The sequence below is a fragment of the Saimiri boliviensis genome, chromosome 15 (assembly GCF_048565385.1).
Source record: "Saimiri boliviensis isolate mSaiBol1 chromosome 15, mSaiBol1.pri, whole genome shotgun sequence".
Taxonomy (NCBI): Eukaryota; Metazoa; Chordata; class Mammalia; order Primates; family Cebidae; genus Saimiri; species Saimiri boliviensis.
This window is the reverse complement of record NC_133463.1, coordinates 68,101,695-68,116,911: the sequence shown is the minus strand read 5'-3', so window position 1 is coordinate 68,116,911 and position 15,217 is coordinate 68,101,695. Positions and strand designations below refer to the sequence as shown.

The 15,217-nt window shown below is 38.8% G+C and overlaps 1 protein-coding gene across 1 annotated transcript in view; it reads right to left on the bottom strand.

The window, feature by feature from the left end:
• Nucleotides 1–11,768: 11,768 nt before the first annotated feature.
• Nucleotides 11,769–15,217, bottom strand: part of MAL2 (mal, T cell differentiation protein 2) — a 28,670-nt gene continuing 25,221 nt past the window's right edge. The window contains exon 4 of the mRNA XM_010343714.3: nucleotides 11,769–13,937. Within this exon, the coding sequence (XP_010342016.2) occupies nucleotides 13,866–13,937 (72 nt within the window). The 3' untranslated portion in view covers nucleotides 11,769–13,865. The remainder of the gene's footprint in view (nucleotides 13,938–15,217) is intronic.

The following is a 15,217-nucleotide window of genomic DNA, read 5'->3' as shown; positions in this document are numbered from 1 at the left end:
AGTCCCTTAATCTCTGTGTCTTCAGTTTCCACATCTGTAAAATGGTGATTATGAGCACATGTTTTGGATTATCATGAAGATTAAATCTGATACATTTAAAATTCTTAAATCAGTAACTAACACAGAATAAATGCTCGTAAATGTTAGCTGCTTATGTTACTCTATAGTCAAAAGAAGGGTAGGATCAGTAACTTGTTAAAAGCTCCATTCAGCAGAGGAACCATAAAATTGTTCCTTGCCACCAACATGTCTAACAGATTTGATGTGTCTAGTAGAATTACGCTGACCTCAAGACCCTCTCTAGATCTTTGTTCCTCTCCTGAGATCTGCCATATATACCTTATTTCCTGACTGTGACCCACACAACACACAAACGGAGATTTTTTTTTTTCTGCTGCTGTTTTGAAGTAGAAGAAATTCATTAAAAACATCTTCAGGCCAAGTATCCAGCGAATAGCTCAAAATGTCAGAAGTGACTTGAAGTTTTACAGGTTAATGGGAAATTTTTTGAAGGGCATCATTCTTTTTATCCATTGATGGAGGGGAAGAAAAACTTGACTATTTCAATGGTAGGGAACACACAGATTCACAATGGCCAGGCAATGGTAAGTATCCTTTGAGTGCTCCACTCACTACAGAGCTCCCATAGGTACTTGCCTTTGATTTAGCATCATTCCAGCAGTTTTGACTAAAGTAGAAAGGCCACATAATTATGCAATATCAGATATGCACCTTTGCTCTTAAATCTGTTAGCAAAAATGGAAAAGGAATAGGGATTTCTGACTATTCTTCATTTCAGAAATAAAGAGATCATTGTGAACTAGAATGTTACCAGGTTAGAATACCAAGTCACAGAATACCTGGCAGCAGATTAGGGGATTAAGAGAGTGAGTTGGCAAAGAGAAAGGAAGGCAAACTTAAAAACAGACCTGCTACCTCTGAGTGCCTGTGAGTGATCTGCTGTATGCTTCTGAAACTGAGCGTTAGAATTCTTGGACTAGAGTGATCTAGCCAAGATGTTGGACAGACTTCCAGGGCAGTTGGGAAAACTTCAACATTCATAGTCCTTAAATAAAACAAAATAGCATATAGGTAAAGAAAGAAATATTGAGAAATACCTGGGCAGGTGCAATTTGGTTTAAAGTGGCTTCAAATCTCATAGGACAAAGCCCGTACTCCTCAGCATGTCACACAGGGATCTTCCTGCTAACAATGGCAGAGTCATCGGTATATCCATCACCATCTTATCCTCCATGTCAGCTGCATTGAACCATTTTCCTTCTTGAACACATCATCTCTTTTTTTTTTTTTTTTTTTTTTGAACCTTTACGGGTGAGTCCTTCTGCCTGGAATGCCCTTTCGTTATTTTCTTGATTGACTCTAATTTATCTGTCAGATTGCATATCTGTCATTCCTTACTCCAAGATCCAGCTAGCTAGCCTTTCCCTGCGATTCCAATAGCATCTTACCTTTATATCTAAAATTAACTTGCTCTGTGTTAATTGTATGCTGATTTGTAGGTATCTCTCCTTAGGGACAGTTGTTAGGTCTTATTAACCATTATAGCCCCATCTCTTGAATAATGCCTAGCCTAAAATATATTTTCAATTTATTTTTGAATAATTGAAAGGATTCTTTTACTCTAAGAGTCATGCAGAATTTCCACTTGAGAAGTTCTCTGAGTGGTGATTTCACTTTATTCATGTGGTAAGCTTTGGATATTGATTTAATGAAATATTAAGGGTCTAAAAGCTCTCAGATTGATGAATAATCCATAACTCTTCTTTTCTTTTTTTGTTTTTTAAATTCCACCAATGTGTAATTTATTTGTATACATTAACTGCCCCAAATCAAGCTGATGTTTAGCTGTAAATACAAACTGGTGGTATATTACTAAAACATAAAGCTTGTTATATTCCAAAAACATTTGCACCAAATATGTGACTGCTGAATTTAGAACAGTAGACAATATGAGGAGCTTTGACTCACATGGCTCTTGAAACTTCATGGGAGTCTTTCACGTTCATTGTCCCATAAACTCTCACCACAGTCCCTTCTAAGTGGGGATTGTATTTTCCCCATCTTACAGAGAAGAAGGAAATTATGATTGCTTTGTGGTTTTCCCAAGCTTATCCAGTAATTAAGTGGTTACCAGAGTTGACAGCCCTAAACATTTTTAGTTTGGATCTTTCATCTGAACTCCAGACTTGTATATCCAACTACCTACATAGATGTCTAAGGAATCTCAAACTTGCAAACAAACTTGACATATTTGTTACGGTTTGAATTGTGTCCCCAGAAAGTTACATTGAAGTCCAAACTCATGGGACCTGGGAGTGACCTGATTTGGAAATAGAATCTTTGCAGATGCAGTTTAGTTAAAATGCAGTCATGAGGGTGGGCCCTAATTCAATCTGGTGTCTAAGAAGAAGAGACAGAGACATGCAGAGGGAATGCCAGGTGACAATTGAGGCAGAGATTGGAATGACACAGCTGCAAGCCAAGAAACACTATGGATTGCAGGCCGCCCCCAGAAGCTAAGAGGTGAGAAAGGCTTCTATAAGAATCTCAGAGGGAACAAGATCCTGTTGACGCCTTGATTTTTGACTTCTACCCTCCAGAACTGTGAGGAAATACATAAGGTACTAGATTGTGGTGCTCTGTTGAGGCAGCCCTAAAAAACAAATGCAATGTTCAAAACTTAACTCCTGACTCTTCTCCAAAACACGTTGTTCTCTATGTGCAAAGTGACCCCCAAACGCAGAAGGAGCTGAGAAATCAATGAGCAAGGGAGGCAAATGTCAGTAGAGGGTGGTTTACTGCGGATGTTACAAACAGAGGTGTACTCTTGTACAGCAGTAAGACAGGTAGACTTGCACATCATGACACCCCCAAATCTAGGGCTTGTATGCTATAGAGAAAAGGTGTACATGCTCAATAGAGACAATTAAAGGCAAACTTCAGAACAGGCAAGAATGCTATGTGCGTCATAGCCTAGAGTTTGCATAATAACATCAAGTTTGTTTTGATCTAGAAAAGAGTTTATGGAGAATACTAAGGACAGTAAATAAAGTAGGAATCAGGAGGCACTTCCAGAACTGGGGCAACTCAAATGTCAACAGGGTGGGTTAGTATCCAAGATGGGGTCGCCTTTGCCTCCACACACCTTCTGCCACAGTCTCTTGTAAAGCAGTAAATGGTCACTTCATCCTTGGTCTTAAACTTTTCTCTCTTTTGCTCCTATTCCATACTCAGTCTATCAGTGCATTAAATTAGCTTTACCTTCACAACATGTCTACACTCTAAGCACTTATCACCGCCTCCACTGCTGACACTGAATTCTCGCCTATCCGTCTCTCACCTGGTCTATTTCAGGAGCCTCTTCACAAGTGTCCCTGTTCCTCCTTTTGTTCTCCTACCATCTATTCTCAACCCAGCAGCCAGCACTGTCCTCTTAAAACATGTTAGATTAACCAGGCACAGTGGCTCATGCCTATAATCCCAGCACTTTGGGAGGTCGAGGCGGGTGGATCACAAGGTCAGGAGTTTGAGACCAGCCTGGCCAGTATAGTGAAACCCTGTCTCTACTAAAAGTACGAACAAAACAAAACGAGTGTGGTGGCACATGCCTATAGTCCCAGCTACTTGGGAGGCTGAGGCAGAAGCATCGTTTAAACCCAGGAGGCAGAGGTGGCAATGAGCTGAAATCATGCCACTACACTACAGCCTGGGAGACAGAGCAAGACTCCGTATCAAAACAAAAACAAAAACTCAGTACACATTAGATCATACCATACCTCTGCTCAAAAGTCTGAAGTGGCTTCCCACCTATCCCGGAAATATGTAGGGTCCTTTCATTAGATGTCAAGGTTTTATGTGAGCTGCATCAAGCAGCACAGCTTCCTGTCTCATCTCACGCCACTCCTACTCCTACTCATTTTCTGGATACACGGCCTTCTTTGCTGAACTTGATCATATCACGATGCTCTCATGTCAGTTCTAAAGGGTTCTTCCTTCTCCTAGACACCTACATGATTCCTTCCCTCAACTTTAGAATTCTGCTAATTGCCTCCAAGTTAGGCTTTCCTTTTCCAGATTATTTAAAACGGCAACTGCCCCTTTCCTGGCACATCCACCCTCTTTATTTTACATTGCTTTTGTCCTTAGCATTCATGAATAATACTTCATGTATGTACCTTGCATTTATGCTTTGCCTCTCTCCTTACACCAAAATGGAAGTGCCATGAGGACAGGAATATAATTTTCTTTACTGTCTGTCTGGAGCATATAGAATACATGGGAGTTCAATAAATATTTGCTGAATTAAGTGGATAAATGAAACACCTCTTAAATAACGGTCTCTTTTTCTATTATACACAAATGAGAAAAATATATAGCACAAAACAAATGACTGATATGTTCGGATGTGTGTCCCCTCCAAATCTCATATTGAAATGTGATCCCCAGTGTTAGAGCTGGGCCCTAGTGGGAGGTGTTTAGGTCATGGGCGTGGATTCCTTATGAATGGCTTGGTTTCCATCCCCTTGGTGGTGAGTGCGTTCTCACTCTATTAGTCACGATTACAGTTCATTGTTTAAAAAGATTGGAACCTCCTTCTCTGTCTCCTATCATGTGATACACCTGCTTCTGATTTGCCTTCCACCATGATTGTAAGCTTCCTGAGGCCCTCACCAGAAGTAGATGCTGGCACCATGCTTCTTGTACAGTCTGCAAACCCATGAGTCAAATAAACCTCTTTTCTTTATTAATCAGATATTTCTTTAGAGCAATGCAAAAGCACTCAGTTTTTTAAAAAATGGGCACGTACACTCAATATTATTTATTTGTGCTCCCCTAAATTACCGCACATGACATAGTTTAACAATTTAAAATCCATGTTTGATATACCTAAAATGACCGATAGATTCAAAAGTGGAAGAAGTTAAAAAAAGAAAAAGGAGAACTTTTATAATTTACCCAGATGAGTGTTATTAAAATGTGAACAAACACCACAAGTAAATTTAGGACTGAATGGTTCCAGATAATGTGCAGTTGTTGAAGGAGACTCATACTAGTTTGTGGGAATCTCTTACATTATTCCTCTACTTTGTTTTAGCAAGTCATTTGGATTCCTTTTTCTATGTTTGAGAATGAAATCTACTTAAATTCATTTGGACTAAAAAATATTATGACTAGTTATTGGAACCTTAGTATATTTTGCAATGATACTCTATGTAGAGTAAAATACTATTCTTTTGGGTTAATGGCAAGCACATTTATACATTTATATTAAATTTTATAGTAACAGTAGAACTGATAAAAAGCACAAATACCTTAATGGTAAAGATAATCATCCTAATTCCACTCTACAGGGGAAGATCAATGTGGAGGGGAACACTCTGGCCAGTGTGATGACTCAGGCCTTTGAAAGTACAGAGGGAATAATACATTAAATTACAAACAACCAAATCTAATGATTGGCTATACTGATGCCCTACAGAAGGATGGTGACACACGGAGGTCCTTAACAAATACTGAAAGCTAAATGTAACAGCTAGAGAGCTTATTTTGTAGTATATAAAGAAGACCTGTCTTTTGCCATGAAAGAATAACACAGCTGAAGAACACACTCAAGATCTGACAGGTTTATTGAACTTCAAAGATGGTAGAATGCTCTGCCAAGCAAATATGTAATGATAAGTTCAGCACCCTAGTAGGGAAAGCCCAGGAAAACATGAAATGGGACATTTGAATGAATACTCTCAAATACTGAGGCTTTCCAGAATCCCCTGAACATTAGAGCTGCAGAGGTGCTGCTGTTCCCTCCCTTAATCCTTCCCTACTAATTACTAGAAATGTCCCCACACAGAGGCCTCTCCCTCAGGAGGCAGCAGAAGGCTTTCCTTGGGATATGTCTCCACTGTTCTCCTGGCTGCAGGCTGATGACTACAGTTAATTCTCAGCTATCCCAGCTGAATTAATGCAGGGTATGTTAATAAGGAGATTATACCCTAAAGCAGTTGCAAAAGTTAACTAGCGTGTATTAGTGGGAGCCAGGGGAGTACCAGTGAGATTGGAGTTTAAGGATGCTTGATCAAGCAAAGCAGAACATAGGACTAGATGAGAAAAAATGCTTTAATTCCAGAGGTTGCGGTAACTGAATTATGAAAGAATACAGTGCAAGAAGGGATTGGAAAACTCAGCAAAGTTGGCATGCTGGGGTAATATATTATGCAAGGGAAAAATACTCTCTAAAATTTTATTTTGTAGGAAGTTGTAGAAAACACATAATTTGCCCATGCTCGCAGGAAGGCTCTGATGAGAGGAACCAGGAAGGTCATCCTAAGGTCAGTGATGGATCCCCTCCAAAGACCAGGATTGATGGTGTAAAAAACATTAACAAAGCCTGACTCATCAATAATGAAGATGATGAGACCCCAAGGTAAGAGTAAACGGTGAGGCTTAACGACCCACTTCCAGGATGCTGCACATTCTGGGAGAGGTAGTCATAGAGCCTTGACCTACAGAGATTTATGCAGATGTTTATTAGAACATGGTATTCTTAGGGGCGAGAACAAATGGACAATGAATGAGGGTACTGCTTATTATACACAGTAAAAAAAAAAAGGCAAGAATAGTTGAGCAGGAAGCTTTTGGCAAGGGCTCACATTTTCTTGGTCAGGTAACAAATCTGAACCAGTATTAAGACCAGGAAGCTATTGACTGATGAGGTGGATGGTTTTCCATAAAAAAGAACCCTGCAGTACCAGGGCAATTATATACTATGGTGATTCCCTTGGTCTTTTCCCAAAGACATGTATGAAAATTTACTCAAGGGATTGATACTGGGTCAAGGGGAAGTATAAGATATCGTGAGGGTTTTGGACACAGGGACTGAGTTGACATTCATATTTGAAGGCCCCAAACGTCATTATCATTTCACTGTTGGACTGGGTACATAAGTAGAAAGGTAATAAATAGAACCCTGGTCAAAGTCCATCTCCTGATAAGCTTACTGAGTTTATGAACTAAGCTTTGGCCATCTCCCTGTTCCCTAAATGTATAATTGGGTTTATATGCTTGGCAATTGGTGTAAACCTTGTATTGAATTTTTAGTCTGTATATTAAGAACTATCGTAGTGGAGAAGCCCAGGTAAAGGTTTCTGAAACTGTGCAGCCCTTCAGCCAATGTATTAAATTAAAAAGAAAAAACAATATTACATTTCATGGGAAGGGAGTTGACAGAGAATAGTGCCATCGCTAAGGATCTTAATGATTCAAGGAAGTTTGTCTTTACTATATCTCTGCTTAATTCAACAGTATGGCCGGTGTGGAAATCAGATGCATCCTGGAGGCCGACCATAGAATACCACAAGCTCAACCAAGTGATGATCCTGACAACAACTGTGATGCCAGATGAGGTATGGGGAATATGGTATGGGGAAGGAATTTGTTCTTGGCCAGAAAAGAACATCAGAAACAGTTTACTTTTACAAGGGTCACACAGCACTAAACGTATTGTTTAAACTAAACATACTTTCAAGTATTGTTCTCTCTGTACTTTCAAAGGCCCAAATCATTACGTTGGCCAGAGTGTCCTCCTTCATGTTGACAGATTTGTAGCAGGTCTGGCATAATTCTCCTGCTGTGTGTCATAATCTGAAGACCTCCTGGTAATAACTGCAAAACATGATACTGGGTTCTTTATCAGAATGAACAAGGGCAGAATGAAAACCTTGGTAAAATGTGCACTCCAGAGGGCATGAGATGAACCCTCTGAAGATTCAAGCACCTGCTCTTTCTATAAAAATTTTAGACATCTACTTGTCGGGGGCATAGAAAAAGTTAAATGGTTGCATTTTGCTTTCTTCATTCCAAAACGGAAGTACCATGGTTTGTAGATCTCACTGGGTTTTCTAGGGGCAATATGTTCCATGGGTAGGAATATTCCTTTGGCTCCTACACTGACATAAAAGGGGATGGTCTCTGAGTGGTGTCTGGAACAGGAAAGAGCTGTGCAGCAGATCCAGGCTGTGACACAGCATCTTGTCTTGGTGACTTCAGTTTACCATAACAAAATGCCACAGAACTGTGTGGCTTAAATAATAGAAATCTATTTTCTCACAGTTCTGGAGGCTACATGTCCTAAATCCATTTCTGACAGAGCCAGTTCCCGTTAAGGGCCTCTTCCTGGCTTTCAAGGGTTATCTTCTTGCTCTGCCCTCACATGACAGAGTCAGAGAGAGTTCCTCTTCTAGAGCGTCCACCAGTCCTATGGATTAGGGCCCAACCTTTATAAAATCATTGAACTTTATCTTCTGAAGATCCTATCTCCAAATACAGTTGCATTGGAAATGAAGGCTTCAACATATGAATTCAGGTGGAGGTGTGGGTAAAAATGGAATTACAATTTAGGTCCAAGATTGTGGATTCTGCAGCAAGGTCATGCCCTTTGAAGTGGAGAATTAAATGCAGAGCAAGGGCTTTATTGAAGTACAAGCTGTAGCAGCTCTTGAGGCATTTTGGAGTCCAAGCACCAGCGAGCAGGAAGGAGTTGCCCTCTTTGCAGTGGTAATTGATCCTGATAAAAAGGCACATAGGACTGATACTACACCAGAGAAATAGGGAGGAGAATGTATGAAACTCAGGTGATCCACATGGGTAGCTTTGTGGTAATTTCTTGCCCAGTTGTGACTGTGGATGGGCAAGTGCAGTGACCCCCACCTGAAAAAGTTACTTTCTTGGATTCAGACCCTTCAGGAATGAGGGTGAGGGTCACATCACCAGATAACTCACCCAGACCTGCAGAGGTAGGTGATAGCTGCGAAGAGAATTCAGAATGGATGGTTGGAGAGAGAGATGAAACCAGTTGTGTTCCCAAGACCAACTGGAGTGATGTGGCTGAGTTTGACCCACTAATCTTCCTTTTCTAGAAGTCTTACCCTCAGGATGAGAGGCCCACTAAGGAGTGGCTCCCAGGATATGCATGAAGAAGTGGATTTATTTGATAGAAAGAGTGAAAAGTGGCAGTTATGAAGTGTGCTATTTAGATCTCCAAAAGAGAACGGTTCACAGGGAGTGCAGTTCTCTGATAGCACCAGTTGCAGATGCCTTCAGGATCTTCCTTCAGTGTCCAGGACAAGGAGCTGGGCCCATTCGTTCTGGGCAGTCCACAGACAATGACTGCACACGGTGCTGGTCCCAGAGTTCATTGCTTCTAGCTAGCATGAGGCTCCTCGATGGGCAATCTCTGTGTTGGAGCTCACTGCTAAATTGGTTGAGACTTTCTCAGAGTGAGTGCAGTCTGAGGGTCTTACTCCCTAATCTTCTTCTACTTTCATGAAAGTCAAACCTGCATCAGGGGCAGAAAGCTTTCTTTTCCTACTTGTTCTCCCTCTCCCCTTTGTCTTTTGGAGGCATTATCTCCAACAAACAACTTGGGCTTGGAACTGCATCTTGGCTGATGCTTTCCAAAGGTCTTCGTCTCCCAGACTTGCGTCATCATCACTGGTAGATGATAACTTAGGCTTGAATAAATTAAGTGGTTCACCTCAGGTCCCACAAATATTCAGTGAACTGTTTTTTCATATTTTATTCTTACACTGAATAATATCCATGAAATCATGTAATTGATGCGCAAGTTACAATTCCCTAATTCACATGGAAAGTATAACTATTAAAGTTAAAATAAAAAAACAAGACCAAGTTTGGGCAACTTAGTTATTCCACATGGGAAAAATACATAATATATTTATTTGTTGGGAATTTATTTGTTCTATGAAAGCATATTCGGCCAAGAGTTAATTTTTGAGATTTAGTCAACTTTGTCATTCTGAAGAAATGGGATACCTATCTTCTTACTGAGAAACCAATTTCAGTGCTTACGGCTGCCAGCCTCTATGTTAGACACTTCCATCAAACAACAAAGGAGATAGTTTTATGCCCTCCAAGCCAATATTCTATTTATATGGTCTCTAAAATGGAGTGTGAGGAAATATGCAAGATAATTACCTAGTGACAAAGGAAATATTTTAATTCTGTTAAAATTTGTTCATCGAACAAATAAATTCTCAACAAAGAAATAAGACATTATGTAATTTTCCCATGTGGTATAAGTTGCCCAAACTTAGTCACTGTGTAAAATTAACAAAACACAAATCTTACCTTCTAGTGGAGAAGAGGGCAAAGTAAATGTATAAGAAATTAATGCTATATACGTATACACTGTATGTAAAATATGTCCTAAGCGCTATGGAGAAAAATGTAGAAAAGGAGGACAGGGAGTGCTACTGTGAGATTTGAGATTAAATGTGGTTCTGAGGTAGGACCTCACTGTAAAGGCAACAACAAAGCAAAGACCCAGAGGGTGAGAAAGCCAGCCATGCAGGTGACTTGAGATAAGAGGCACTAGGATTGCCCTTTTGCTAGGGGCACAGCCTAATAAAAGTGTAACTAACATGCTTTTTCGTTACAAAGTTGGATGTTCAAAACACTAAACATAACCCATTTTTGCCAGAGGTTGCAAATATTTTTTTGTGAAAAGTCAGACCTTGACGATGACCTTAAGCAGTAGGATATAAATAACTCCCACAAGCTTAGTGTTCCAATAATGGAGCACTAGGCATAAGTAGGTTTAAGATGCAAGCAGCCTAACCTTTTCTCCCTCATGCAGGTTTGGCTTAAATTCTTCCAGCTAAAATCATGAGTCCTTGGTTATGAAAAAAATGTTCTAAGATATGAAATTTACCGTAATTATGTTGTTAAACATTCTGCTAAAACTTCTGTGGGGGGCGGGGAAGATCACATTTTTGGATATGTATGTAAAATCTCGGTAAACTGAGGTAAACAGAAATTAAGTCTGCACTTTGGAGTTAGACTGCCAGGGTTTAAATCCCAGCTTTCTCACTTGCTAGGTAGGCAGCACTGGGTGTTTCTTAACATCTGTGTTTTAGTCTCCAAGCCTTTAAAATGGGAAAAGATTATACACCCCATAGGGTTGTTATGATGAGGAATAAATTAAGTAATGCCTGAAAAAAATGCTTGGAATATACAAAGTATGGCAAGAATGCTTTTTTAGATAAAACAGAATTCTCTCTTTTTGGCATGGATAGTTATATATATATGTGTGTGTGTGTGTATATATATAAAATATAAATTTATATAATTTATATATATAAAGTGTGTGTGTATATATACACACACACACACACACACACACATATATATATATATATAATTTTTTTTTTTTTTTTTTTTTTTTTTTTGGTGAGATAGGGTCTCACTCTGTTACCCAGGCTGCAGCCTCTACCTGGGCTCAGGCAGTCCTCCCACCTCAGTTTCCCAAGTAGCTGGGACTAAAGGCACGTGCCTCACCATATGCTCAGCTAATTTTTTTTTTTTTTTTTTTTTTTTTTTTTTTGTAGAGATGAAGTCTCAGTATACTGCCCAGGTTGGTCTTGAATTCCTAGGCTCAAGTGATTCTCCTGCCTCAGCTTCCCAAATATTGGGATTATAGACGTAAGTCACTGCACTCAGCAAAACAGAATTCTCATTTAAACTTCCTTTGCAACATTACTTTCAAAGACTTACCTCTTTCACCTTCATCAAAGAAATAAGACTTACTGACAATTCCTGAGAGACTCTTTTGCACAGAAATATTTTAAGCAGAACTTTTTATACATTGTAAGTCTAGAAGCTCTATCAAGTTTATATTAAGCCTTTAACTGAATTTCAAAGAAAATGGTACAATAAATAGATAACCACAAAGATTATCAAATGAATACTTTATTAGTCATAACACATATAAAATAAATTTCTTTTCATCATGGAGTCACCAGATTTTAAAACCAACCAACACTTCCTCATTTTTACAAGATATGTAAAATCCTTAAATTCCATAATTTTTGTTCAACTGCTTTGTCATTCAACTCACACATCTAGACTGTGATTAACCTACAAATCTAAGTATTCACAGATGTGTCCTTAGGCTTGGTTTGTAACAATCTAGAAGCAATCTACTTACAAAAAGTGCCACCAAAGCATTTTAAAGAAATCACTTTAATGCCACCAAACATAAGCTTGCTATACCTGGGAAACAAAAATAAAATCTCACAACTAAATTTTAGCAGACTAAACGATTCCAACTAGAATGGACTATATGTCCTTATGGCACATTTATGACATGTAATTCATAATACAGGTTTAGGTGTGTGGGATGTAGCTAGGAAAACCAAGGAAGTAGAATATTAAAAGATCTGATGTAAGTATAAAGTCATAATGCCTGATTTCCTCAAGCCTTGTTTTTCCCTTCATGTCTTCTGTCTTTATATTTTTTTAATCACAAACCAAGTTCTAACAGGGTTCTTTCTAGAGGATTATTAGATAAATAACACTTAATCATTAAGTACTGATCATGCCACTCATTCACAGTTGTTGTACGTTCCATGAACTCTGATAGCCTGACTTGTACGTGGCACTCCAAGGGGATGCTTCAGCCAGAAAGGAAAGGGCTGAAAGAACAGAGCAATACAAAAGCCCTGGTGTGGTGGGAACTGTGGCCTCACTCTATTTGTTCTTCCATTCAAAGCACTTTGGCACCTTTCCATAACCAGGATCTCTACAGGTAGGTTAAAATGCTTTTCTATGCTATTCAGCCAGAAATAGTTTTTATTCCTGGCTATTGCTAGAAAACTGATTTTGCCTTTCTGTCACCAGTGCAAAAACAGTATAGATGTTTGGGCTAATATAAAAACATATAAGAATCTACAACTTTATATGTAATACTCTATTCAAATTTAACTCAAAGTAATGCAAAATAATTAGAAGTAACAATTATTCTGAGAGCTCTATTTGGAAAAGCTTCACATTCCACACACAAATATGGCTCTATTCATGCACAGGGAAAACAACTGTATTCTGAAGCATAAATAAATTAAAAGTAAGACATGAGTAGCTAGATACCAGTTCCAGTAGTGATTAATGGTCTCTGGGGATCCCATTTTAAGGACTCGCAGATAAGAATCTTGCTCAGTTGTTAGATCATTAGTTTGATTAAGCAACTAAAGTTTACTTCCTAAATTACTTTTTAAATTACTTTTTCCTATATTCAGGACTCTGCCTGAGACAGTTTGAGAAACTACATGCCCCTCCAAAGGTAAGCATTTGACTATTAACACAAAGGCAATGTGATTATTGCATAATGAGACTAAATATTATGTGGCTTGTCTAGTTGTTAGGTTTCTATGTTTTCATGATCAGTTGTTTTACACCAGTGGTCGATAAACAATAGCCCACAAGGTTAAACTCAGACTCCCCTTGTTTTTATAAAGTTTCATAAGAACATAACCACACTCATTCATTTCTGTTTTATCTATAGCTGCTTTCATGCTACAACAGCAGAACTGAATAGTTGTGGCAGAGACTGTATGGCCCATGAAGCACAAATATTTACCATCTGGTCTGTTCTAAAACAAAGTGTGCCATTTTCTGTTTTACACTAAAATGTAGAGGTCAGTGGGAAGCCTATTTGAAAGGTTAAAATTAAGGGTCAGGTGACTCAGCAACCAAACAGAACGTATACTAATTTTTTATGAACCATATGTTTGTATTTTATGGACATAAAAGGAAACTTTAAGAAAAGGAACAAGGAAGGGAAGAAGGGGAGAAATATAAAAGGCCATTTTTTTTAACGTCATAAGAAAATTAACATTCCATCCATGAAATAAACCAAAACTTGAGCTTAGAGTCTCTCCCTACTAAACAAACTACTTTTGGAATGTTTTTATATCTGGACAAAATGTTATCCAAATTGATCAGACATATAAAGTAGACAAATGAAACTAACACCCGACTGTCAGTAAGGAGTGTTACGGTCGCCATCTTCGTAAAGCCAGACCCAAACTGCAACCATAACAAGCTGTCGTCATAAAGGCAAAAATCTAAGAAAAAAGAAGCAAAAATTCACATCAGATTCACAACACTGACTTAAAAGCAGTGTCCTAAAGAACAACCATATGAAGATTGATCACTCTACCTAAAGACACTTAGAAAATATATTTTTTTGATGATTTGTACAACTGTTTTATTCCCTCATACAATTACCCCCCAATTCCTTTAAACATTTTAGGCCTAATAATTAATTTTCTCATTTGTAGACAACTTTATATTGAACATTGGTTCACATGCTGGACTCACTTATTAAGTAACTGTGAACCCCCAGGCACTGTATTTAAAAATTCAGAATTTAAAAGTCAACAAAGACAAGTGGAAATGAATGACCAGGTTGGCTTTCTCTTGTCTGGGAGACAGTCCTATGCACAAATCTGCACTCTACTGTGAATTACTGTCCTTAGAATTTAATGAGAATTTCTTCAGCACCAGCTGTGTGTATATCACTACATTTGGTACATATAAGCAAACGGTAGATGATGTCGTCACCCTTTGGGGGTTTATGATCCATAGAAGACTAAAAGACAAAGCTAAAGCAGTTCAACATGATCAATATTATGTTTTAGCACAGGGGTTCTTAACCAGGAAACCATAGCTCTGGGAAGCAATATCGGATTCACCTACAGACCATTTTCACAATTTAATTGCTTTTCTGCTATTCTTTCCACCCTCTTTCTGCTGATTGATTCTCTGACAATTTTTAATCTAGACATTGTTTTCTAAATGAGAGCAACAGCTTTTGATACATGCATTAGAGAAAAGGAATTTTCCTCCCAATCTAATGTCCCATGGATGGGACATTTCAAAGCTAAAACCATGACTCTTTGTTGTAATCCCACCTTCAGCCTAATTCATTGCAGGCACTCAATAAATTTTGACAAATCCTATCAGAGACTTGGGAAACTTATAATGGGTCTTGAAATCATTTCAAAACTCAGATTCTAGACCTGTATTGTCTAGTTTGATAGCCACTAGCCACATGTGGTTAAAATACTAAAAATTCAATCCCTTCATCATACTGGTGTGCAGTGGTGTGGTCTCAGCTCAAGACAACCTCTGCCTCCTGGGCTAAAGAGATTTTCTCACCTCACCTTCCCAAACAGCTTCCCTACAGGCAACAAGCCACCAGGCCTGGCCCATTCTTTATTCTTTTTTTTCCCCCCACTTTGAGAGACATTTTCCCCCCACTTTGAGAGACAGGGTCTTGCTATGTTGACCAGGCTGCTCTGGAAATCCTGGCCTCAAGATGTCCTCCCACCTCGGTCTACCA